Source organism: Anser brachyrhynchus (genome assembly GCF_964034855.1).
Source record: "Anser brachyrhynchus genome assembly, chromosome: 1".
Classification (NCBI taxonomy): Eukaryota; Metazoa; Chordata; class Aves; order Anseriformes; family Anatidae; genus Anser; species Anser brachyrhynchus.
This window is the reverse complement of record NC_137694.1, coordinates 209,720,135-209,747,153: the sequence shown is the minus strand read 5'-3', so window position 1 is coordinate 209,747,153 and position 27,019 is coordinate 209,720,135. Positions and strand designations below refer to the sequence as shown.

Here is a 27,019-nt window from a genome sequence, read left to right as displayed (position 1 = left end):
GCCGTACAGGTGCGTTTGTTTTGAGCTAATCCTTTCCACCTCCCAGTGCCTGGCTGCTGAATTACCCCGGCTTTTGTGCTCCAACAGAAAGCAAAATAATAATTAAGGAAAACACCCTCCCACCCCAACAACAGGATGTAAGTCCTGCTGTTTGAGGGCAAAATCGTTACAGTTTATTCCTTATTTTAGTGGGGGTGATGTTTCAGGTCAGTTTAGTCCATGTAGTGTTCAGTTTTGGGGGGTCTGTTTTGATTTGAATGTCTCTGTGATACGTGCCTCACCTTTTTTTGTGTTCGCTGTCATCCTTATGAGAAATATTCCTCTTGTGGATGGCAACAAGTGGACGTACCCGATGTTCATAGACTTCCATTGCTGTGAACGTGGAGAGCAGCGAGATTTAAACGGATGCTTTAAGCTGAAAAGAGCCCTCTGTGGTAGCTAGAGGTTTATAATCCTCAGTCAGGAGGATCTTTGGGGGGGATCTGTTGTTGTTAGCAGCTTGGCGGTTAGTTTCGGCTCGGATGGAGCTTTAGCAAAGTTTCTGGGTGTGTGGTGTAACGCCCTGTGCTATCGTTGTCTGAGCAATATGCGCCATCTACAGCACAGCTGCTTTTGGGATGCTGTCTCCTCACGCTGGCATTTACACTGGCAAACACCTCGAAGGCAGCTTCGGGCTTCCAAGGGGTTGGTGAAATGGTTTCTTGGCCTGTCAGTAAGCTCTGCTACTTTCATATAAGATGCTTTTTATTACCAGAGTCAAACCTGTTGCTTTTTGTTTATCGTATTTCTATAACTTTCCTTGCCTTATGGAACCCGTATTTCAGGAAAAAAAAGCAGACCATAAGAATCTGCCCACGTTTCTCGCCACTTCTGGTAGTGTTTCTTAAATCATTCCCGTTTCTGATCTAGACGAGAGGTAAAATGAGAGGTAAAATGGCTGTTGTCTATGTGGTTAGGTGGGAGAGACACGAAGAACTCCCGGTGTTGTAAACAGTGACACAAAAATACCACTGTCTTTTCTGAGCAAACTTACAAAAACAGTAGCTGAGCTCTCGACAAAGGTACCTGGATCTCTGTTTTGCAGGAGGATCCTTACTTCGGAACTTAGCAACTAGCTAAACTTACTTAAAGTTGGAAAATGTCATCAATATTGGATGTTAACTGCCACATACACTGTCACTTGGTCCTCATGGACATCCTGCTTCCTTCTCCAGAGGTTTTGGAGAAGGGCCAGGGACTGTTGAGCTAGGTACTATCCATGTGAGGCCAAATAAAAACCTGAAATGAAATAAAGCCAAATGTGTCTGCCCTCACGGGCTTACAAGAGCTCTGTCTGTCCTTTCAATAATGAAGTGGCAGGTGAAGGAGGAATGGAGGATTACTTGGGTGTGATCAGCCCGACTGCCTGGCTGCAGCTGAATTATTTAAAGGCATCATGACACTGATGATTTCTAAAGCGTGATTTAAAAGGAGACAAGGCCACAGCCTCGTGGTCTTGAAGGCTGAAATGGATCTGAGTGTGTAACTTCCCTGACCCAGGCGCAGGAAGCCTCCTCGCAGGTTTCCTCTTCTCACTTATCAGCCCCCTTCTGGGACCTCCCTCGACTTAGGGGGCAGGAGAGCTGGAGAGGGAAAATGAAGCTAATTGATGGTGGCTGTAATGTCAGGGGGGGCATACAGAGCAGGGCTTAGCTGCTGTTTAACACTTCCAGCTTGCTTTTTGAGCTCTGCACCAAACGAAGCTCATGGAGGATCCCTTCCTTCAAGGAATAATACACTGGAAGTAAACTCGTAAGCCAGACAGCCAGTTTCTGCTGTCATGCTGTCTCACATCAAGAGTTTAAGTAACTTTGGGTCAGTGTCAAATACTCTTTTATGGTTTTTCTTTCTTTTCCTAGTTTGTAAACGATCTTCCAGCTTAAATCAAGTATATTAATCTCGCAGCATCGTTCTGATGCGTTTTGCCACAATCAATGTTTGAATTCTTTTTTGTCTCTTTGCCAGTTTCTAATCCACGAAGCAGCTCTACCTGTCATCCCGTGACAGCTCAACTTTCTGTTTTCACAAGAGCTTTCAGTGAAAGACAGGGCCAAAAGCTTCGGGAAAGCCCAAATTTGCCCAGTCACCTAGTTCTCCTTTCTCCACCACCTTATGGAAACGCTTAAAGCTCGTTGGATGCAGTGGTAACGCACCACACGTGTGTTTATCTGCTAATAGGGGTGCACTTATTAAGTGACAATAAAATTCCCGTGTATGGATTAACAAAGCGTTTGATTACTCTGTAATTAGTGCTCCACATTCAGTGCTTGTACAGCTGGCAGTTGGACATCTGCCACTCCAAATGGGAACAGAGCAGTGGCATTTATGCAATTTAATTTTGCTATGTGCAAACTAAGGCAGAGAGGCTTACGAACCGCATGATGTGAATTTACAGAGCATCTATTTGGAGCTCGGAATAGGAAGATTAATGTAAAATAAATCATGGTAAAGGAGCGCTGCTGACTTCTGGATGCCTTTAAAGGAGCCTTCAGTGACAGTTGTTATAATTGAAAGACAAAAATGGCTTTAGGCCGTTTGGGATTTGTCCTTTTTTATTTTTATTTTTTTTGAAACTGCTATTTGTGTAATGTGTTTTCCGTATTTGCTCGAGCCTTTCACAGAACAGTGGGGAAGATGCTTTCTAAACAAAAGCAAGATGTAATAATGGTGGCAAAAGTGCGCAGAGGATCCCTGGGAGCTGTCTTCAGTCCCTGCAGCTCAGCAGTATATGGTCATTTCGTCTTGCAGTGCGTGCAAGCACTGTTCCATGTGGCTGTTTCTCTCTCTCACAAGCCTAAAAAGGCTCGCAGAAAGCTTCACAGATCGCAAAAGGTTAAGAAAACGCAAAGAGTTTTACTTTTTCTTACATATTTTGAAGTAAAATTTCCAATGCTAGGAGAGAACCTTCTTTGAAGGGATTTTCAGGGCAAAGCTGCCCACCTGTGATGGCTTTTGAGTTCCTGTGTGTGGGCCTCGTTACACCTGCCTCGTTAATTACAGATGGCTTTCAGCCTTGGCGAAGAAGCAAAGCTGCTGCGTGAATTAAAGGTGCTCGGCTTTCCTGTGGCTGTGGAAGCAGTACAAAGCCAGAAAGTGTCGGGAAGAAAGAAGTTTCTGGAGAATGTTACAGCCCCAAAAAACAGAGAAATATTGTTCTAGCAACAGTTTTCTTAGGACGAGCTGATCGGAGCATCTGAAGATCCCCGTACAGGCAAGGATCCCCTGGGCAGCGTTTAGGTTTGGGCACAGACCGCTTTGTGCCATCGAAAATGTACATGCGAAATAGTCAGGTTCCCTATGCTAGCTCAAAAATCTGGAGTGGCTGACCAGGCTAACTATTTTTTTTTTTATTAACTTAGTTCCTCTGAGGAAGCATTCCGCATACCCACGGCGATCAGTGGCTGAAGATCTGATGTTTTCCCAGCGATTGGCACAGTCAGTCCCTGCAGGACCGCTCTCTGCGTGGCTCTAAGGGCCACAAATCCCTGGCGGAGCAGGAGCTCAGCGTTCCTGCAGCTCGAGGGGCAGGAGCAACCCCTCTGTCTCTCGTTCTTGCTGGGAGAAGCACCCTGTGTGCCCCCCAACCTCCCCGGGGTCCTCTCCAGCTCTTCGCCTTTCCGGCAACTGGTGACTCAACTGTTGCAGAACTTTCCCGAGGGAAATTCCAAAGTTGATTTCGGAATGGAGATTAATGTCCAGCGGGGAATCTGTTCCCCAGCTGTGTCCTGGGGTGTTAGTTTATTTTATTCTTCTGTTTTTATTGGTTTTGCTGGGGAGACGTTCCTCAGTTCCTTTGGGCTTATTTCCAGAATCTGGTGTCTTTGGGGTGACCCAGCAATGACGTATGCGTGGTGTGTGTCTCTTGAAGGATCTCCAGTGGTCTCTGTGACAGAGAGGGTATTTTCCCCTGCAACCTAGTCCAAGAAACGTTGTCCTCATTCTGCTCACAACCCAGAGGAGCCGGGGAGGAAGACAGGAGCGTGAGCTGGCGCAGCTGGGCAAGGTCCAGGCCATTAGTTTGAGACTTGACTCAAACTAATGACTCACGAGTTACAGATTTTTGACTTTTGGCTTTGAGGAGGAGGCATAGCTCGCTCTGCTCTAGGTAGGAAAGCAGAATTAAAGAAAAATGAATGTGCTGGGGGTGATGCTGCTGCCCTGTAGGCTGGATTTTCGGTAATTGCTAATTCCAGGTGGAGAAGGGCTTTCAGCTGGGCAGGATCCAGGACTCAGATATAGAAGTCGATCAAAGGAGGAGTCTGTAAGGCCGTTGCAGCACGGTTAGCATAGCCTGGAGCTCTGATGATCTCAGGACAGAATATTTCTCCCCACTGTGTTAGACCTGTCACTTGTTCTTTGGTTTTTTTCCATCCTCCCAAGTCTGTGCCATCTGAGTGGTTAGGTGGAGGGCAGCTTCCCAGCTCTAGAGCACGCCGCTGTGGCCCCTTCCAACTGGTGTTTTGACCTCGCTGGGAAGAAACCCAGGGATACCTGAAGAATTACTCGTCGTTGAGAAATAGGATCTGCAAGTCTGGCTTTCTTGGAGCCCTGCTGGTGGCTGCCAGCTCTGGTGCTGGCCCCAAGCTGCAGCACTGAGGCTACCCGCAGGCTCTTCAGGTGTTAAATCTTATAGGTGTATGTACAGAGTTGTTCTAGATGATATTTTGCTTGTGAGTGCAAGCTGATGTCTTTACCTTTTCTCTTTTTTTTTCCTTTTTTTTTTCCCCTCAAGTCCTTTTTGCAGCTGTGGAAATGACCGATGCAAGCAGAGCGAACAAAAACCACGCAGTGCACTGACCAGTGCGTGCATAAGGAATCTGGAGAAGCAAAATGCTTTCCTTTAAACTCTGGATTTATTATCAGAAGCTCAAAAAGAGAACAAAAGCAAAGTGCTGCTGTTTGCAGCCCCCGGTACCTGCAGGTCTGGCTGCTGCAGCTGGGTGCAGTTGGATGCCATCGTCATAAAGCTGCAGCTAGCTGCTGTAAGGTGAAAATTCCTGGTTTTTGTGGGAAGCAGCAGAGTGAAAACTGTCTGAACTTCTGTGGTTTGTATCCCTCGTCCCTCTTTCCAACTGGTGAGTGGAGTCGCTGAGAAGAATCGGCTCCATTGAGTCGTGTAGATGCCTTGGGAAGTGTCAGAGAAGTGCGCCGGGGTAGTGAAATCATACAGCAGATGTTGTTTTCCTTCACTTCAACAAGCTGCTACGGCTTTGTGATCTGCGGTAGCGCCGTTGTTTTTCTCGCAGGCATTTGGGACTTGGTGGCTGTTAAATCTGTCAAGGCCCAAGTTTTATCGTTGTCTTCAGCACGATGTCCAACATCAGCACGGTATTTGAATGCTAAAACTGAGTCCATCCCAATTTAACTTTTCTTGTCTTCCCTCTTTCTCTGTTGTAGGCTGTAGAGAAATGTTTCCTAGTTCCTTTTCTTAAACATATCCCATTCCAAGGGATTCTTTTTCTTGCCTTTAAACTTCTTCTTTAAACTCAATCCTTTTTCTTGTCTTTAAAGTTTTCCATGCTGGTTTCCATATGACTCTTGTTAATTTCTATTTTCTTCTGCCTTCTGAAAGCTTCCCCAGCCAGTCTTCAGGCTGCCATTTGTGCTGGGAATTTCGTTCATCTTGTGTTTAGTTTTCAATTGTTTCATATCCGTATGCACCAAACCTTTTGTGGGCCTGAATGCTCACCACCCTGGGTATGAACTGGAGCTGGTAAAGTTAAAAAGGGTGGCCTAAAGCTTGACCCCTCAATGTGTTGTATACCTCTTCCTATATTTGGGTTAGATCGTGAGATACTTCAAGATCTGAACTTGGATCTTGCTGTCCTTGTGGAGAAGCTTCATTTGCACATAGATAAATATATTTTGCTGATGTTTAAGGGCTAATAGGCAGCTGCTGGTTTTTTATTCTTTTCATTTTTCAAGCGAGAACCTGGAAGTTGTCTTGAAATGACAGCTGGACAGTGGAAAAAGAGAGGTGGAATTAGAAGTAGTTCGAGTCTTGGGTTAGTGAGTTAGGTACAGCTGAAAGTCTTTGCTAGGTTGTTGCATTAATTGGGAAAGGTGATGCAGGCTTCAGAGGTGCCACAAAGAAGAGGAGTGCATGTGTAAAAGAGAGAAAGTTGGGTATTTAGGCATGAAGAAGGAGAGTTAAAGTCACTTCTGAGATCTGATCCCTTTTTTGCCTTTTTGTTTTAAATCATACTTTGTGGTAAGTGCTGGGATTTTTAATTTAAGGCAGCCCTGTGGAAGTTTAACTTAGAGATGAGAATTTGCCTAGTTTACTGGCAGGAGAGGGGATGCCACCAACCGGTGCTGTGGAGGCTGCTGTGCACTGGTTTCATCATCTCGGTGTGCTCCGTTTTTACCTTTGTCACCTACCATTTTCTTTTTAATTTTCCACCATCCATCTGGGGCAAAATGCAGAAGAATTGCGTGAATCATCAGCAGGAGCGACTTCAGTCATGCTGAGCACCCAGGGGAAATCCGCAGCGATAGGAAGAAAGGAAGGAAAGCAAGAGGATTTGGATTTTGAAGCAAGGCTGCTTAAATTAAAGCTGCAACTGGCTGGAAAAGAGCACTAATACGAGTTATTCTCTGCCAGCCATCGTTCAGGGAGTAACCATCATGCCTCCAGGCTCTGTCTGGGTGAGGACAGACAGATGACAGCTGCCGAAAGCTGTGCTTTCTGCTCCGGGCAGAGCCCCAGGCTTGGAGGAACTGGTGCAGACACTGAACATGGAGCCGGGAGGCTGACACCAGCACAGAAAGAGGAAGGCGAAGAGGAGGGAATCAAGCCTGGAAATGCCACAGATGATACCTGTAACGTTGGTGTCGGTCGCTCCGGTTTTAGCACTGGCTCAAGAGCAAGCCTGCCCTTCTTGGTTGTTTCCTTCCAGTTTGACATCAGCAGCCTGTCCTAAAATAACATTTAAGAGACGTTTTGCTTCCCAGTCAAGGCTGTAATAGCAGCAAATCTGCCCTTCAGCAACGAGCGTATTGCATGTAATGCTCTAACTTTACATCATCTCAGCCTAATCGCTTCTGACTTTGATTGCGTTTTCCAGCTGTAAGCACTTGCTTTTGGTGCGCTTTGTAGATTGATTTTTTTTTTTTTTCAAATGACGTGCCTATGTCGACTGTTTTAACTTCAAATTTACTGGCAAAATCCTTCCAGGGGTACTTCAGCCTAATTGGTCTGCTTGCTGTCGTCTCAGGTGCACGTTTCTCGGGGAAACGCTGCGTTCTTTTCCACGAGGCTTCCCGTGTTCCAGGAAAGCAACATTCGGAGGTGACAGGATGGCGCAGCAGCTAATAGTGATGCAAATTTATTTCTTGTAGTCTAGTTAACTTGTGGATATCTTGGATTGGAAATGAAATATAGTGTAAAGGAGGTGTGCATCACCCTGTACATCCAGGTTTCTTCTTGCAAACTCAAAAGATAGCCAAGGGTAGATTCTGGTGCTCTTGTTACTTTCTCAAATACTGTTACATTTAGTGAAATGGTCCCTTCAAAACCCCCAAAACGCTTATTAGATCTTCAGAATACCCTGTACTTTTGACAGGCCTAGGTGGCATAGACATCGTTACAGCCGTAGTAAGACAATCAGCAGAGCTGGGCTTCGGAAGTGAGAAGCGTGGCCCTTCTGATTTAGCTTGTGTAGCTGTCTTTATTCTACAGCTCAGAACATTCTCCTTGCAGTTGCATTCCTAATTTTCTGTTAGACTTCACAGTTGGGCCCCCACGTTTTGTCATCTGCCCTCCAAAGCTGTTACTGACCCTCTTCTGAGGAACAGAAGGAACATCTCGTACAGATCTCGGACTCGTGTCATGAAGGGCTTCAAGCAAACCCCTTGAAAAAAGAAAAATCAATCATCTTTCCTCAGAAGAATCACCCTTCCAAGCTCTTGGTTATCAGACGCTTTTCCTTCATTTTGCAATAAAATTCCAGTAGAAGGAGGACTGAAGAAGTAAGAACTGGTCATAAAAACGTTGTTTCTGGAAGGTATAGTCCTTACTCTTGCAGACTCTTCGCTCTAAAACTTAATTTACAAGAGGTGGTGTGGTTAAGTCACTTTTATTGTGGCAGGTGAGGATGGTCTAGTGGTCAGAGAAATGATTTGGTGTTTGAAGTCCTGGCTTTAGTTTTGTGCAGGTTTCTTTGGGACTCAAATCCCTCTTGCAGGGGTGTTGGGGATAAGCACACAGGAGGCTGGAGTGGCTCTGACATTGCAGTAATAGAAACTAAATGGGTGATGGATCTGTTTTAGACTTGAGAGGGGAAAAACAAAATCTTCTTAGCCCAGCAATGAATGTTTCAACGTTTGAGTTGAAACCCACGTTCTGAACTCGAATGTTGTACTTACGGGATTGCACAGATACTGGGTTCTGGTGAAGAAATGCATGGAGTTGTAAGATTCCCTTTCGTGTAGCGTTAACTTGCGTGCATTTGTTTTATTTTTAGTGTAACGTCCATGAGAAGCAAGGTCGGTGCCAGTCCAGCCTCCTGGTAGGCTCTAATTTTCTGCTGTCTGCACTACGCGGCAGCGAAGCACTTTGCAGAGAGGTGAGGGGAAAGCAAAGGATAGCTTAATTGTAACCCAGGGCGATCCAGAAGCAGTTTAATAACAAGTGCTTTTGTAAGACGTGCATACCAAAGAGAGGCTTGTGCATTAGAAAATCCACCCACGCTTTACAGGTTTGAACCGAGCGTTCTCGTGCGTGCGTCGTTAGTCAGGGGTGTTGAGAGCTTTTTCTCCTAATTACCTTCCGCGCTTTGATTGTTGTGAAGAACACAAATGTAACACGAAATGCTGTAATCGGGGTAAAAACGTCTGCAAAAATGTTGGCTGAAGGGGCCAGACGAATGCCAAGGGGGTGAGTTCTGGAACACGAAGCGTGGAAGGCTGTAAATCAGGACGTGTTGCTTGACGCGGCATGTTGGAACCGCTCGGAAACGAGCATGGGGAATAAAAATCAAATTGTGTTGTTAATAATTAATCATCTGTTTTCCCCCTAAAATTACCTCATTGCCCCTCCCCGCTCCACTAAATCACTGAAATGCTTTACCTGGGCACGTTTTGTCCGGAAGGATGCCAGCCTACATCCACGTATCCTGGAGAAATGGAGACCCACCAAGGACGAAGCAGCCTCGGAGATCTCAAAGCACAGGTCCCAGGTGCTGCGTTCATAGAATCAGAGAATCTCCCAAGTTGGAAGGGACCCACAAGGATCATCGAGTCCAACTCCGGGACTTCATCTACATCTATCTACAATCTTGGAGCGTATTGTCCAGGCTCGTTTGAAGCTGTTCTAGGACTCGTGGCTTCTTTTGGGGAGGAAACTTGGTTTCTAAATAAACTTAGCTTCTGGGTGTTCCGCCTGAATTTCCCTTTTCCTTGGTGTAGTATGTAAATGCTAATCAAAAGGCTCTTTATTAGAAATGCAAATACTTTTTTTTCAATCCTTGCACCCTGTAAATCTGTTGACTTGTGTTGCTTGTAGCTGCTGCATGACCAGCACTGAGGTAGCTGTTTTTTTTCTCCAAATCTTTTTTTTCCTTTGTAGAGCTCTATGTTGCTCTTACCTGAAGCCCTCTAGCTCGTCCCTCCTGTATTTTGTCCCAATGGTGTGCCAAGACGGATTTCATATTGCCAAGGTCTATACAGGGCTGGGTTAATGCAATATTCTTTTGTAATGTGCTTACGCTATCACATTTTCCTATCGTGTTTTGTCTTCCTGTGGAGCTTAATGTTACAATTCTGATGATTTGTACAAAAATTGATCTTTAGATTTCTATTTTTTTTAAATACTTAGGGACATACAGTCTCTCTAATAAACCATTAGTTTGAATTGTTATTTATCTGTACCTGTTTTTATGGTTCTTCAGTAAGTTTTCATACGTAGCTTATAAGGCTCAGTAATTGCCTCGCTGTTTGTTTCCTCGGGTGTTTTTTTTCTCGTTTTGTTGTTCGAGATGTGCTGGCTAACACAAGTTGCAGCAGAATCGTTGCAAGCTGCAACTTCAGTTAACGGCCAGGTAAACGAAATCAAGGCTTGTTTAGCGTTTGGTAAAGGAGACTGGAGGAATTGCAGGAGGTAAGAATCAGATCTCATCACTTAAAAGCATTCCCCATTTCCCTTTTTCTCTTTTAAGGGTAGGTGTGTGGATATCGATCTCGCACGCGCATCAGCCAGCAGGGAGCTCGGTAATCACCTACTGGCAACATTCCCATCAGGATGACTCGTCTTTCTCCCCTCGAGGTCCTTTAGAGATATCAAATGGAGACAGGAGTTTTCATTTCCTGACCCTCCAAAGCGCGGTTATTGTGGCCTTTGAAGAGGAAGATATTAAAAAAAGGCTGGTGGAGGTGAAGATTTGAATCTCATTTCCAAAAACCTTTCTGTCTTTTGCTGTTTCCCCGTGCCTGGTGCTCTGGGCACCAGGACTGTTCTTCTTGTGCTGTTCTTATGCTGATCCTCTGTAAGTGTGCTCATATTTGGTTTCATATCCCTAGAGATCCTTCCACGAGAAGAGTCCTCTTTAAGAGAAGGTATTCCCACGGTAGGTGGTCACCTACGTGCACACACCAGCGTGTTGCTTCCCAAGCTCTTTACAGCTGGTAAACCCTTCAATTTGCACCAGGGCTGCTAGAGATGATGCCAGAAACACGAGCTGTGAGAGAGAACTTGCATCTGAAAGCAGCCAGAAGGATGATCCAAGTTCTGCATGTGTCATGAGGCCATCTGACAGGCTTTGTTTGTTAACATCAGTTTTGTTTTTTCATACGGGGATGGAAAAAGGGAAAGCTCCAGGACCCAGGTGGTGCCCTAAAACTGACTGTGCAGTGCACCGTGACACACGTGCAATGGAACAGGCTTTATCAGCCTCAAAATCTTGTTTCATTTATAATTAAAAGGGGCACTTTGGCTTTATAGGAGCTTAGGTGTGTATATTTTAGAAATTAGCAGCCCCTGCCCTCTCTTGTGTTTCACCGTGAGTTGCAGTTGTTCGTAAGGGTAGGCAGTAATGAATATCATCTTTGTTAGACCTGATCTTAAATGAGCTTTTAATAAATAGCCAGCTTTTTAAACTGGAAAAAAATAATTCTTTGCTGTCTGGAGGTAACAGTTATTTCTGTTGGGTTTTGGGTCTTGTAGAAACCCTACAGGAGTCCAAAATGTGAGCAAGGGACTGAAAACACTTGAACGCTTGAAAAGGTCAATGCCAGTTTGTAAAAACTTAACAGGAGGAAGGATCTCTGTCATGGTTTTGGCTGGGATCAAGGTAATTTTCTCCGTAAGGGTTCACGCAGTGCTGCGTTTGGGATTTAGGATGAGAATAACACTGATAACACACCGACGTTTGGCTGTCACAGAGCAGTGCTCGCACAGAGCCAAGGACCTTCAGCTCCTGGTGCTGCCCCACCAGCAAGGTACCGGGGGTCACAAGGGGCTGGGATCACTACTGTCTCTTAACCCTGTAAGCCACATCACTCACCTTGTCCAAAGCAGAAGGTGATAATTTTTGCTGCTTCTTTTAAGTACCCCTTTTCCTCCTTCACTGAAAGCATCTCCTGTATCCTAGCTCCATGTGCTGTGCTCCTGATGCTTCTACATCCTGCGAGGTATTTTCTTTATCACCATGTTCTGTTATCACTTGACATATTTACAACGTGGCTTGTTTTATCCTTTTGACTTCTCATCCAAATTTATTGCAGAAAGGACTTTCTAATGTAGAAGTAACTACATATTGGGGGAAAAGAGAAAGGTTGTGAAAGTAGGGTCCTTCAAATTTGTGTACTGCAGCTCTGTGAAGCTTTTCGGATAAGAGTAAGTAATATATTGTGCCCATGTTAGCCTGTAAATACTATTTCCTCTCCAAGTTTTTGCTTATAATTTTGGTCTGTGATGTGATTTCAGTCTTTGTACAGATCTTTGTGTGTTTATGATACTGTGTGTATATATTTTTAAGGCCTGAGGATGATTGAATGAACATGCGTAGTAAAACAAAATGAAAAGCTTGGTAGTTTTTGCTGTTGTGTTGGTATCACAGTGTGCAGATGTGTGAAACACAGACACAGCTCGACTATGCATTTATTTAAGGTTAGTTTATTTATCCCTTTGTCGGTATTCCTTTAGTTCAAACAGCTCCCGTGGATCCTTGGCATTTACCCACGGTGTGTTTGCGGAGCACGGTTTCATTCCCTCCAGCCTTTCTTTGTTGGGCTAGGTGAGCTAAGCCAATTTTGTCCCTTCCCGTACTGTAGGTCCCCACCTTACCCTCGCAGCTGAGTGATGCACCTGATGTACTTCTCCATTTATTGCTAAAAACAGAACGTCATTTTCCACTATTGGCTTGTGTGAAGACTTTGCTATTTCCCTGCCCCTCTGGGAAATAAATTTGGGGGTTTAGGTGCCTTCCAGTGATAGCCTGTGATTGTCACTGTACAGTCTTAGTTCTCTTTTTTGCCTCTTCAAACAGATTAATCCTATGTTTGGAATAAGGATTCACGTTCATATGGCAAGGCATGGTCTCGGTCACAATATTTCAAGTACTGGTCCAGTTATCTGAGGAATCCAGTATGAAATGTAAGAATTCAGTACAGGATTAAATCCAAGGCCCCTCCATGTGCAGTCACGTAATTCCTGATATATTGAATTTCTTACAGGCATAACCAATGATCTCCTTAATTATTTTGTATATTTTCTTTGTCATGTCTTAGTTGCACGTTCTCCAATCTCTGATTTTTCCGAAGAAGTTTACTGCCTTTGTAGTTTTTATAAAGAAAATCAGGTGAAAAACAAAAAGATCATTTTTTTGTCAGTTTTTTCAACATTTTCAACTTCCATATCTATTTCCTTCAAAGCTTGTTTCATGTCCTTGTTTCTAATTAACTTCAGAGTAATAGGGCGGCAGTTACTTGTGTCTCCTTTTCCTTCTTTCTTGGTATTGGTTGCTAATCTCTGGACATGTCTCACTGCCGTTTTTGATGGAATTAGTTAAAAAATAAGAGAAATCCCTTTTAGTTTGAGCTATTCTGTGAGGATAATCCTGCAAAGACTAACAGGACTTCTATAAAATCTGCATTCCTAGGGGTCTCAGGTTTAACAGAGGCCTTGTAATTTTTGTTCGTGAAAGAAGTAATTTTACTAGCAGCATGCCCGACTACTCATTCATTGTTCCCCCACCCCTGTTTCCTTTATTTAAAAAAAAAAGCATGGTTTTCAATAAATGTTTTGCAAATAGGCATGCCTAATCCGTGCTGTAAACGTACTGAATAACGCGGGCCAGAAAGCGCCGAGGAGGAGCGGCAGGAATTTACAGCTACATTAGGCCTACGGTATTTCCTCTCCCAGCAAGATGCTCCTAGATTAAATGCTCATAAATTTCCCGTAATTTAACGTAATTACAGCTTTGCAGGAAGTGTTGAGACCTTTGCTTTCCTACAGAGGCATCTCTTCGCTGCGTTCCTGCGTCCATTTAGGCTTGTTAGCCTGCTGCAGATCTCCGTGGCTGTCACGTGCCTTCCCACCCAGGGACAAACAGCGCGGGATTTCTTTTGTTCAGCGCTTGCAGGTTTGGGTTTTTGCCAGCTTTTTGCCCGTTGCATAATAAAACGACCTTAAACAATGATGTTTATGTGATGTCTAGTAAGGTCTCCGTGAAATGGATGCGTTTGAGAGCTCCTCCAGAAAGCAGCAGACTTGCTGCCCGGTCTGGGTGTAGCCTTTGCTCCGGTTTTTAAGGTTAGGTGACGTCTTTGCGTGGTTTGTGGGAGGAGGCGGCGACGGACCCCGGATTGCAGCAGCTTTCTGCCAAGCCTGGCCTGTGGAGAGAGCAAATCCCTGCCCATTGCATCACTGCAGGAATGCTGCGAGAGGTTAATGCTTCCCCCGAGAAACGAGGCATGAAAAACCTCTGGGTTGGTACAAACCTGAACGTGTTTGCAGATCTGGTTTGATTTCAGCTGGGCTTCTGTTACGTGGGGGAACCTCTCTGCAGAGTTGCCCGAAGGAGTGACGTCTCTGGCGTGGTTGTCATAAGCTGGTGAGGCTCGTGGTTGTGCAGGAGGTGATGTTAAATCAGTAAAGAAAGGTTCTTTTTGGATGTGTTGCTTATCTGGTCAAGAAGAGTGTCTCAAACTGAGATTTGGGTTTCATTTGTTGAATCTACAAAGCTAACTTGTTAAGGCTGACTGGGTGCACTTCTTATCCACGGGTCCTGAAATAACCACTTTTGCCAGGGGGTTGAATTTTCTGTAAACCTGTAAAATAGGGATTTCTGTTCCCAGAGGTGCTGTAATACCTTGGGGTTTTATGATCGTAGTCTGGCAGTTATCACTTTCCTCTCGTATGGATCTTGGAGGGCAGATCTGAAAAGCAGGTGCTTGGACGTGCTCAGACGTGGTCTGCTCATGCTCATTCTGTGTTTTACATGGTGACGTGCTTCCAGGAGTTTCTGCTGAACACAAAAGGCAGAAATAATTTTTCTCGGCCTCTCCATATCATACATCACACTTGACATGGAGGTATTTGGAAATCAGAGTTAAAATTTTAACTATATATATTTAACGGATAGCATGTGAAAATTTGCAGCTTAATTTACATAAGCAGCGTTCTGCCTTTTTCTATTATCTGCTCTTGCCCAAGTTGCATGTCGTCTCATTCCTGTTACAAAGCCTTAATTCTCAAAATTATGATTTGTGGTTGGGCTCAGAAGCTGAATCTGTACCCCTTCTGTTGAGAAATTTACATCTCCTTTTGATGCATTTGCATTTCTTGCTATTTCATTGCGCTTTTGCAATGGCCGCGACAGTTTGAAAACCTGTCGGAGTGGGAGAGTGGTCTTGAAACCAGAAAACAAGAGGAAAGAAAGGTTTCTTCGTCTTTCCCGGTGCTGGAAGCATCGTCCTGTCCCCTGGTATGGGTGCTCCTGATGAGCTTTGGCACTTGCCTGCCATGCTGAGCGTTAGGGGCTTCTTTTTGCTGGTCCTTATGGTGCCCTCTTGCAGTCCTTGATCTTCCGTCGTGGTCTGCAGTGCAGCTCCACGTCAGGTTTGTTCTGTGTGCTCTGGAAAGCCTGAATGGCTTTTGTTTAGGAACGGGTCACTTTGTGACCTTAAAGCATCTGAAGGCAGTGTGGAGGAGAGAGCTAAGGGAAGAAAAACCATAGAAAACCGTATTTGGGGCTTTCATGTCCTTAAGGAGTTGGGTTATAATTCATGTGCCATGCAATCAGGGTAACCCTACCACCACCTAAGCCAACCTTTTCAGTTAATTTAGTTTTTGATTGCTCTCCAAACGTGTAAAAGGACAAAAGAGAACTGTTTAGCCTTCAAATAGTTAACCACGTTGTACCAAAATTTAACCCTGTGTTATGTGTGACTGTTTCAAAAAGGGGTAGCTTTCTGGATGGAAACTGTAGAAGCAGTCTTTAAATAAACACAGCGACGTTCATTTGTTAAAGTGCCCAGTACCCAGTTCTAAATCTCTGCTTTTTGTTTCTGTCCTACAGGGAACACAGTGAGTAACCTGATTTTCATTCTACCTCCAATCTATGGTGCGATTCAGACCTATAAAGATGGCCTTGAAAAACGGTATTTAGCTGCCTATTTGTGTCTTACAGGTATGTGTAACACGTAATTTGCTCTTTCATTATAAAGAGAGCCCAGATGTGCAATGAACAATATCCGAATGTGAATAAACCGAGTACTAGAATCCAAATACTGCGTGTGGGAAACTTTAACGGTTTAATAAAATTGAGGTTTGTGTTTACAGAGAAGTGGCATTTGTTGGAGGGGCATGAAGTTAGAGTTCACTAAATAACTTAATGAGGTTTTAAAGTGGTCCTTCTCTGCCCTTAAAGTCCTGCTCAGTGCATCTCTGCTCACAGTGCTCTTTGATGGTTTACAGAGGTTGCGTGGTCCTGCTTTCAAATGGTTTAATGCTGTATTAGTGTGGGCTTCAGTACTTCCATGGGAGAGTAATACAACAAATGGGAAAGATCTTAGAGGAATTTGAAAAGCATTTTTTCACGAGTTGCAATTTGTGTTCAATTCTTTGGCATAAACCACCCAACAACCTGACTGCCATCGCATTCAGGAAGCTTTGCTGGGATGGAAGAACAACGTGACATTGGGGCATCAGTGAACTTCTTTCTAAAATGGCAAAATGCAGAAAAGAAACACCTCCCTTTAGAATCTCAATCATACAACTAAAAATCACGTTCCTTATGCAAAAAGGAGGTGTTTTAAGATGATTCAGACTTGGCAGTTGGTCTCGAGAAGTGGATTTCACAGAACTTGTGTTTCACGGGATTTCTGTGTTTGCTGTAGCTCCCATCTCTGGGGAAGCAATTTTCCTCAGTCTTCTCAGTGGTGAGAGACTGGTTTACTCTAAGTGTTACTTCCGCGACTGACATACCCATGTATTTAGATAAAAACATTGCTGAAAAGCAGATACCCATATGCTAAACATATTCTTGATGCCAATGAAGCTGCAACGTACGCTAGGTACAACTTCAGGGTTTTTCAATTTCTTGGAGACCCAGTTCAGCTTTGCTAATACGTGTGAAAGAAAAGCAGCAGCAATGTACAGCCACGGAAGTTTCTGAACACTTTGCAAATAGCCGTTTGTAGGCGTTTTATGGTTATTCATTTTTGTCCCAGTATAAAATAGCTTGGTAGAAGGAATTTCTGAGGGTCAAAGTTTCCTTTTTTCCTTTTTAAAAGACAGAGAATGAAACTAAGCACTTCTTGCAGTTGGCTCTTCCCTTGTTCTTGAACCAAAGTATCCTATACTGCCATTCTTTCTAAAGTGAAAAATGGAAAAAAACCTGCATTTGAGTCTCAGTATTCACCATAAATTGTGGCTGCCTCCACCAGTAATGCTCCATGATGGACAAAGTATGCCAGTATTTGAACAGAATATCAGGATGTCGCACCAAGACTGCTAGAAGGATTTCCAGCCCTCAATGGGCTTCTTGCGTACCATTTAATGTGACTGTTTTTAGTCAACAACAAACAAATTCTGTCTTTGTTTATGATACATAATTTTTTAAACAGTTTTTGTACTGTTCCTGGTGTTTGTGAAGGGGAGCTCAACCTGCAGACTTGGCAGTGGTGCTACAGGGCAGTCCTGAGCTCCAGATGAGTTCTGCTCCTCTGTGGCTGGGCAGAAGCCTTTGACTACTGTCTGAAGTGTTAATGCTCATGTGGTTTGACTTTCATTTCTTCTGTTGGGACCTAACATCGCAGGTCGCTCTCCAAAACGTTCCTCTTCTGTTTTGTCTCCGCTTCAGTATTGGCAGTGCAGGGCTGTTTTACAGCAGTTGAAAAATGTAAAGGAATGTCGGCAGCTTTATCGTTTCTCAGTGAAAAACAGGAGCAGGATGGTTTGGAATCACAAACCTCTTAACATGTGTTTTACTATCGAATACAGCAGCAAATGAGTAGATAAATAGAATTTTAAATATAGTTGAAACATGCCAAGACTGTTAGCATTCTCTGCATGGGAATGAGTAAGAAGAGAGGGTAAGTGTACAGAAATATATTTTTGTGAGAAAGTGCAAGAGAATGCATTTTCCTTACAACAGTTTCATTTTTATTAACAGATTTCACTCTGTGTAAGTAATTTCTAACAAAGAAATAGACCGAATCCATACAGGAACAGTGAATTTAGCACAAAACTGCTGATTTCACTTCAGGAACCATGCTTCATTAAAAGACCACAGAGCAGAACTTCTAACTAGCTAATAACACCAGTGGGTTGTTCTGTTAAAGCAGAAATTCTTCCACGATTCTGCTATGAAGATGGAGGTGGACACTTCAGTTAGGCTTTAACAACTTTGAGTGATTACTGAGATTTTACAAAAAGTTAAGACAGCTGTCAAAGCGGACACTGCAATTCCATCTGTTGGCATTTGAGAACATACGAAGTGTTGTTTCTAGACGTTGTTGTGATCCAGATCAGCTGTTTCATTTGGATGCATCCAGACATTTAGCTGATTGTCAGCTCCTTTGTGTTTTATCACGCTGTGCTCGGTGCTTCACTTCATACCCTACAATTTTCCTCTTCGAACCGAGCGCCTATTGAATTAGGAGGGCACTGTTCATTTCACGTACGTGCTAAGATCCCAAGTTGGCAGGACAAGAGGGGGGATTTCTAAGTAGCTGTTTAAATAAATTCCTTGTTCGTGCTGGTGCCAAGGCTGAGTTGTGCTTTTCAGCAAGTTCTTTGAGATCCAGCACGCTGTTCTCAGCCCTCGTTTCTGCTGCACTTCAGCTCAAAGGGCATATTGTCAGTGAACTCAACAGAAGCTGGATAAGATTTTTAAGCCTTGGAGAACTGCTGAAAATAATCAAGCTAAAATTGCTAAGAATAAGCAATTAAGCATTTAAGAATTGCTTAAGAATTAAGAATTAAGCGATTACTTTAGCATTTTGCATCTCACGAAGCAGGTAGGACAAATCAGACTGTCGCTGCTTCAAAGCACCTGCAGATGTTTGGGATTTTGATGCTGTGGCATTTTATCAGGTTCTACCTGTGCAGTTCCCAAGCGGTTTATATTCTACGAGGGTCTTAATTTAAATATATTTGTATTTACTTCCGAACTTTATTTCCATTGAAATTATATATCTGCAAAATTAGTTGTTAGAAGTCCTTGACCTGAAATTAATTCCCTTATTGTTACCTGAGAGCCAAAGAGGAGGTGCACGGGCCACGTCGGTGTCTGTAAATCAGACGTGTTCAGGAGCATTCCTGAGATCTGAAGCCAAGCAGCGTGGAACGGCCCGTGTCTGTTCATTTTAGCTTGCCAGACGAGGTGACCGCGTACAAATCCGCTGTCGGGCACAGGCTCAGGGCTCCTCTGGCTGCTGGATGGTGCCCGGGAGCTGCTCGGGGAAGGTGCTGGTTGGAAGGGGCCAGATCCCAGCTGTACCCTGGGAGTCACCAGGGGCACTTCAGTCTCTTAAGCAGTGGAGGGGAAACCATTTTAAGTGTAGAAAGCGAAATAATTCAATGAAAATAATTCATTTAACTCTGTTTTTTCTTCTTGTTTCATTCTTTGGCTGTTTATGGTGCAGCATGTTGTTGTTCATCTTCAGTTTCAGCTCCGGATTCAGACAGTTATATGTATTGTTGATACCTAGTACATGTGTAGATACCAAAATAAATGTGTTTGTATCTGGAGCCTGCCCTTAACATCCACCCTGCCCTTAATAATGTTTTTGTATAGGACCTGTACAGCTTAAATTCACATCTATGAAATCCTAACAAACTGATTTTTCTATAAAGGCTTAGGCTTGTGATAAATTCTGAATGCTGATGGACAGTCTTATATCAAAAAAGAATTACAGTTGATTGTGACACCTCTAATTCTTCCTCAAGCTATTGAAAACTTCAAATTTATTAAGGTCACTCTCAGATTCAAAACCTGAGAGTTTACGTGGTATGTATCTGGAGTTTGATCTCAGGCATAATTATTTCTAGTATGGATATTGCCTTGAAATCTCGGTGTTTTGAGGACAGTAAAATAAATATGTATATATTTCTGCATATCTCCTATAACTGGAGTGGTTCATTGATGTATAAATGCTGAGTGACGTGCAGTATCCATGAGTTACAGCAGCTATAGACAAAATGGTGTTGCTTCAGATGGTGTTAACCTTCCCAATTGCTAGGAAGTTTTTAGTGAGTTGAGCTCCTTTCCAAAAGGAAATAAAAGGAGATAAAAACGGTAAATTCTGCTTGCCAGATAAGGAACAAACCTGTTGCTCAGCTCGTCAGTGGCTATATGGGGAAGCTGCTTCTATTGAAAACCGATGTAATTGCTGTGATCGTGATCACTTGCATTGTGAAAGTTACAAAGCTGGTAGAACATCTCATGGCAACAGTGGCTTTGTGAAGCCAATATTCCCTAGAAATGCCTTGATCCTGAAGTTATTATGTGATAAAAAGTATGTCTGCAGATAGTTGCATTCCAGTAGATCTGCACGTAGAAGCTGCACACAAAGACATCCAGGCTTAAGTAATAAACCACTATTTATTGGAGAGAAATATGTGTCAAGCCCCTTGTCAGTTTGCTTTAAGCCTCACAGATAGAGGTGATGGGCTCTGAGCGTATCAGAGGAAGTAAAGATTTCCTTACAGTATTTGGCACGTTATAGGTGTTTCCTCCTTTCACTTCTGAAAAGTTTCAGCACTGAACTCTGATACATTAAGCCACGGAACAGCAACTCAGCAGTGTGTGCAGTTCTAGACATTAGTTGCCTTCTGCTGAAGCTTAGAAGTTGCATGGTAGTGTCGGTGAGGCAGAGCATCACCTGCTTCAGTGTACACTGGGGTTCATCATCTTAATGCATTTTCTTTTTTTTAATTTTATTTAAATTTTGACCAGATTCATGAAGCTCTTTACAGTTCTGTGTTAAGCCAGCAGACAAGCCAAAGGTTGAAAATCAGCAACTTGGTTCTTAGCTCATTCAGCTTTAGCTTTTATGCGTTATTTTGCAGTAAGCAGGTATAAATGGGTAAGTGAAGAACCACATTTGAGGCATCATTTAAACCATCTCTTTGTAAAGATGATGCTGTGCCCAGTTGCAGCAGGGTTGGAGGAGATGTTAATGCTCCATCAAGACTGCTGTGAGCAGAATTACAGCCATTTCCAGTAGAGGTTTTTATTTTAAGAATGGCCTTGTGATGATTCCCTTTAAACTTTTCTTGTTTTAGATAACTATTTTATGCATAGTTCTCCAGTGCATGGCAAACTTTCATAATTGAAGAATGAACTCGGTGTGATCAGGACACAGACGCAGCAGTTTTTTGATTAACAATTTATAGAAATTATTTGTAGTCCCGGGATTAATGACCTGAAACACTAATATCTGCAGCGTCCTCGATTTTTACAAAGAGTGGAGAGGAAAAACAAGCCAGAAATAACTGCTGCTAATCATGTAGCAGGAAGGGGAGGAGTGTGTTCAGCAACAGCTTGTTGAGATTTATATCCCCAATAGCATTAAAAAGTGACAACGGAAACAAAAGAAACCTAACGAGATGTTTTGTTAATTTAAAATTAATCTCAGTTTCTTTGAGTTGCAATGATTTTGTCCATACTTGAGCATTACAGTTGTTATAAATTGTGAGGGTTTGTATCATGAAGATACTGAAATCACAGTGACAGCCAGGGTAATGTAATGGGTGGTGCTGTTTTAATGATGATCTTAATGTGTTTTTTCTTCAGAGTGAATAATGGTTGTAATCTGTTGTGTTTACCTAGAAATACAGCTAGGAGACTTTCTCATTAAAACCTTAATGAAGGTGAAAACAAACATTGCTTATTGTTTGGAAATATTTTTGTATGTTATATGCTTTTTTTTTATAAATTATATGCTTTGGTCGAGTGCATATAATCACAATTCTAGTCTAAAAGCATGTAAAGGAACATCTCCAGACATGTCAATCAGCTGTCTGGGGAATCCTTTACCAACTGCACTGTTTGTTGGCTCGTGATCGGTTTATGCATCGGTGAAGCCTAGGTGTTGTGCATGGAAAAGGAGGTGATAATCTTGCAGCAGGGCACAGAGCAGCACTGCCCAGCCATCAAGGACTGAGTGGGAAATACTTGGCTTTTGCTGAAACTAGTCCGAGGTAAAGCCTAATTTCTTGAAGGAAGACAAGACATCAAGTTAATGTACTTACTCCTGCAAAAATAGAAACGAGCTAGTGCTTAATGAGAGTGTTTAATTTTTCACATTTCAAAGTAATGAAGGATACATTAAATACTCTATCAGCTTTGCTCTAAATAATGAAATCTAACTTCCAAGACACATTGTCTTCATCTAACTGAAAAAAAAAAACAAGTCTCTATAGGCCAAGTATACATCATCTCATAAATTAATTTCCGGATAAATTCAGAGTTGAAAGTACTTCAGATAAAATGCATCGTATAGAAGGTTGAGTTTCCAAGAAGAAATCTTGGAAATGGTGATCTCATTTCACAAAATGAAACCATACTGCATGTGTTTTGTTCGTGTACACTGAATTTCTGATTCTCTGAGTTGTAATAACAGTTCGGTTCTGCCTCTATCGCTGACCAAAAGCTGCTTGTAAAATGTACGTTTTAAAACTGTACAATAAGCAGAAATATCACAGACTTTCAGGACTACTGTGTGTGAACGATGCTTTCCATTAGAGAAGGTTTGAGTCAAATAAATCTTAACGTACTAAAAAAAAGAGGCGAAATAAAAATACATTCATTCTTGGTTCCCTCCACTCCTACTCTCAAGTGAGATCATGCCAGTTTGTAGAAAACAGGGAAACCAACTCCATACCCCCAAAAATCCAAGTATATCACTGGTGACAAAGTAGGCAGCCAAGGAAAATCGGATTTGTGTCCCTGAAGTGGGATGCTGATGGTTTGTTTTTTTTCCCCAGTAAATTTTGTGTATTTAATTTAATTCACCTGAGATTTTTCTACATAGTCTTGTGTTATAACCATGGTTTTGGTTCATTTTCAGCTGTGGGATTGGGATCTTGGTGCTTCCACATGACCCTGAAGTATGAAATGCAGGTGAGTACTGCTAAGTAGCTATAAATTGTGGTGTTTCTCACTGCATAGTCATATTGCCATGTCTGGACTGGAGGAAACCTGTGTAACAGGAGTTCATCCACCTCAAATATCATCTGTATGACTCCTACTCGTAGCAGAAAACTTGCATGGTTTTATTTCATTAGGTATTTTCCACTGATAGATGTAGAGGAATATGCACTTGTATGTATTCCGAAAGTAAGAGCTCTAATCTATTGCTTACTTTAGCAGACAACACTTTATCCTTTGGGAAATCACAGTTAGCTTCTTAGTCACGCTGTTACTTCAAAATTCCTGCAGCTGTGGTTTGACAGCAAGCAGCACAGACTATTGTTAGGCTTTTTTTTTCATTTTACTGTTTTCTCTTATATTTTGTGTTGATCTAGATCTACCTGTAGCACAGATACTGAGGTCAGTATCTTCTGAGTAGCAGTAGTTGAGTCTCCCTCTCTCTCCTGCTCTCAAGCAGAAGGTATTCAGCAATAAATCACTGGGCATGTAAATTTGTTTCTGGTATTAACCATTTTCTTAAAGGACAGAGTGTCTTGTCCTGTTTTAGGTCTCAGAAAATTAAGGAAATTCATCTTTGTATCAAAGAAAGGAAGAAGTGGGATTCAGTTCAAAATGAAGAAGCCTTCATAGAAAAGCATGTGCCAGAAATCTCTGTTCCTACCATAGTCAGTGGAGCTTAGGGAACCGGTCAGCTGGGCTGAGGCATTCTCCAGGAAGTCTTCTCTTGAATAATGTCAGTTTTCCTAAAGAAAGATGTGTTCAGTGCCGTTTTAGACCACAGGAGTGTTCTGCCTGGCCTCCAGCTGCCATCCCACAAAGACGCAGGTCCATTAGACCCCACATCACACCCACCAGCCTTGAGTGGCTGTACTGGAGACCCCAGGGCATCTCAGAGAGCATTAGGCACGTCCTCTTTCTTGTACTGATGCAGGTGAGCAAAGCCACACTGAACTCTGGATCATTAAAATAGTCCAGGCTTAAACACTGTTTTTTCTTTTTCTTTCATTTTTTTTTCCCTGCGTGTAGAGGCTTTTTTAATCCACGTGAGTTGATGCTGCTAACCACACAGTTGTGGTGTCGCTTCAGAACAACCACAGGTCCTGTGACCTGTGGTATGTTACGGGCAGACAGAAGCAGAGAAGAGGGGAGCAGCAAGGTTTTGCATCATTTTTTCCCACTGGAGTAAAAGGCTGTGTGTGAGATAGAGAAAGCACACACATTATTTTGGCAGCCAAGCTAGATCTGTGGCCCATAACACTGATTGCTAACTGTTGAATCACCACAGAGGAAATATTTCAACCAGTAAATAATCTCTCTTCATCCACTTTGTCTCGTTATGATTCAAAGTCAGCATTGGTAGCTGTTGTAAGAGAATTCTTGACATTTGTTTCAGTCTTAATACTGTAAATGTTCGGTGTGCAGATAGCTTAATTAGGAGAAATGTGAAAGCTTCTGTTCTTGAAAGCAGTTGCTGGGAATATTTTTTCTGAATTTATCACCTTCTTTTCTTCTAATTTTCTTTTGATGGGAATATTGCTTGATTGTGGCTCGAGGGATCCAAAATGCTTATTTAACCAGCTAAATCAGCGCACCAGATTTCCTCCTATACATGTCTCTTCTGTGCTCAGACATCCTGTTGACAGGATTTCTGGAGGGATGAATTCCTTTTGCTACAGAAGCCATTGTCTTCTGCAAGCAAATTTTAGCTAGGATTTGTTAAGACTTTTTGCTGTTAATGTAAGGTCCCTGAGAAGCTATCAGTATATGCAGTGTGTGCACAGCTGTCCAAATTTGAAAATATTTACTATATTTCCTATTCTTCTTGCCTTCTTTCTTTTGCGAGACTATAAATCACCCAGACTCTTCAAGAGCTGCATGAATTAATCCTTCAGCTAATTCCTGTCGGGCTCAGTAAGAATATTGCTCAATTTCTAAGTAATAATTATTAGTATAAAGCTGAATTCAGCTCTTGCTTATTTTTCCTCTCTAAGGCAGCACAGCACAGATGAACTAATCTGATGGCAAAGCGCCACCGAACACGCCTGACAGCCTCATCTGCCGTTTGTCTTCCTGATACTTTCTGTGCTACCTATTGCAGTCCCTGACAATATAACGCACAAATTCATGGATTTAAACCTATTTTTTCTGCGAAGTTAGATGTGTGCTGGGACGCCTGTTGGAAATGGCTCGCTGTGGGTCAGACAAGTGGGACTGCTAGCTCAAGAAAAGCAGCCAGGGTGTGGGTGAAGAATTAAGACCTGTCCTGCAGCGGCAGCTGGTCATTAGATCTGTTTAGCTGCATTGTGCAATATTTCCTGAAGTTTCTGTGACCAAACGCAAGAAAAGCTAGTAGTTCAAGCTTGGAATAATTCATCTCTCTGCTTCTGTAGCTCACTTTTTTTTTCCAGTATGAATGCTCAAAACTAAAAGGAGGTTTTTGCCTGTGCAGTTAGACCAATGCTGCCAACTGGGACAGAATCAGGCTGGCTCTCTGAAAGGGTTTCCGTAAGCTGGTATTGCTCTTAATGTGTCTCATTAGTCAGGAAAACATGACTGTGACCTCATTAAGTACCCTTTACCAGTATTGGGAAGGGAGTTGCTGTACAAACATGGCCATCAACAACTTCCAGCGGGATGGAGGAACAAGATCAAAATCTCTTTGCATCCGGTTCTTGATTTTCTTGGAAAAGAGGCAATCATGGGGGGGGGGGGGGGGGGAGTAACAATTCAAAGTGGCTCGGTATAATTTGCTGGATGTGTTAGAAATCAAAGGCAGCAGGTCTTCACTCATCCACATAAGAAATGTCCAAAATTAGGAAGTAAACATTCAAGCACATTACAAGGTGCTTCCTAAAAGGTCTAAAGTTCTGTTTTACGTTATGGAAAAATGATATTGTAAAGAGTTTCTTTGTGTGAAGCTTGCATAGAAGCAAGAAAATGTGGCTGACTGCATTGAGCAGGCTGTAAATGGTGTGGTCGTATTCAAATTGACTTCTAAAAACTAATTATAAATGCTTAAAGAGGTATGAACAGTGAAAACATCATGATTCTTTAAAGGCATGTTTTTTTTTAATCAATTGTAGTTTTCAAAAGATTCGTTGTAATAAAATTATTAAAGCAGCAAAATTTCAGTAGCTGAATAGGATTTGACACTGCCACATACTGAAAGTACAATCAAGAAGGTGGATATCCAAATGACTTAAACTCCTATTTTCGTAAGACTTCTCTCCTTAATTAACTTTCACAAGCGTGTCAGTTAAAAGTAGTTTTCATGTTTTGATGTCTCTGCTTTTTGTAGCTGTTGGATGAGCTGCCAATGATATACAGTTGTTGTGTGTTTGTCTACTGCCTGTAAGTATGTTAAATGTTTTATTCTGAATATTTTTGAAATACTACCTTTTGGTTATATAGAATATGTGTAGCCCAATGTAGCGTATAGTGAGGCTGACACTGAAGCTTCTGTTCATTTCAATGAGATCTCAGTTTTGTCAGCAGCACAGCTTGGGGACTTGGCCATTAGAGCACCAGGCTGGCTTTAGTCCTAGTTTTTGCTAATTTAGAGATGTTTAACCAGTGTTTGTTTAGCAGTAAAACAAATAAACAAACAAAAACAACACAAAACCCTCTCATTAAAGAGTTGTGTTGTATACAACCAGAGCTCAGTGTTACTTGGTGTGTAAACAGCTGACATAATAAAATCACTTCAGTAATGCCTACAAAATTATCAACATGTTAATTTATTGGTATTTTATCTATGGTTCTATGATGTAGTCTGACTCCAAATGCAAATTTCAGATTTCTGGTTAAACCTGCTTTTCACTCATCTGAAAAAATAAAAGATTCTCTGAAGAGTTGAGTGCATGTGGAGAAGTGTTTCAGAACATGCGTCACTGCTTAATACCATGCCAAGATGTTTTCTACCATTTAATTTCAGGAATAATGTAGTGTTTGGTGACTGTAAAGGTACAGTAAGTTATCTTTTTTTTTTGCCTGTTGCTGCAAGGCCTGGATTTAACACAATTTGTTCTGTCACTTGGAAAGTCCAAATGATAAAAAACAACCCGTTCAAGACAGAAAATAATTGTCTTTTTGCTTTTGAACATATGATCAAATATTCAGCTGTTGCAAATTGGAGCATCTTTGGTGAAGATTACTGGTAGCTTGCAGTGGAGATGGGATGCTACAGGACTGAACCTCCATCTGTGGAAATTACCATCAGTTTGTGATTCATCCGTTAGTATGATTTGTGCAAGCTCAGGACCGGAATAATAATGCCTCTGTTAGTGGAAATATTTCCATCGTAGCTCCCGATCTCCTTGAAATTGCCTTTGCATTTTTTGTCTGATTTGAATGTGATTGGGGAAGGGATGAGAAGAGGC

At 42.4% G+C, this 27,019-nt stretch overlaps 1 protein-coding gene and 1 long non-coding RNA gene across 2 annotated transcripts in view; both read left to right on the top strand.

Moving 5' to 3' along the window:
* ACER3 (alkaline ceramidase 3) overlaps positions 1 to 27,019 on the top strand; it is a 54,947-nt gene that overhangs the window by 3,544 nt on the left and 24,384 nt on the right. The window contains exons 2-4 of the mRNA XM_080576368.1: positions 15,558 to 15,668; positions 22,558 to 22,610; positions 25,939 to 25,991. Of these exons, the coding sequence (XP_080432494.1) occupies positions 15,558 to 15,668; positions 22,558 to 22,610; positions 25,939 to 25,991 (217 nt within the window). The remainder of the gene's footprint in view (positions 1 to 15,557; positions 15,669 to 22,557; positions 22,611 to 25,938; positions 25,992 to 27,019) is intronic.
* LOC308187942 lies at positions 144 to 15,542 on the top strand. Its single transcript, XR_013945020.1, has 5 exons — positions 144 to 3,250; positions 3,399 to 11,327; positions 12,182 to 12,272; positions 12,525 to 13,619; positions 13,790 to 15,542. It is a non-coding gene; the product is annotated as an uncharacterized lncRNA (long non-coding RNA).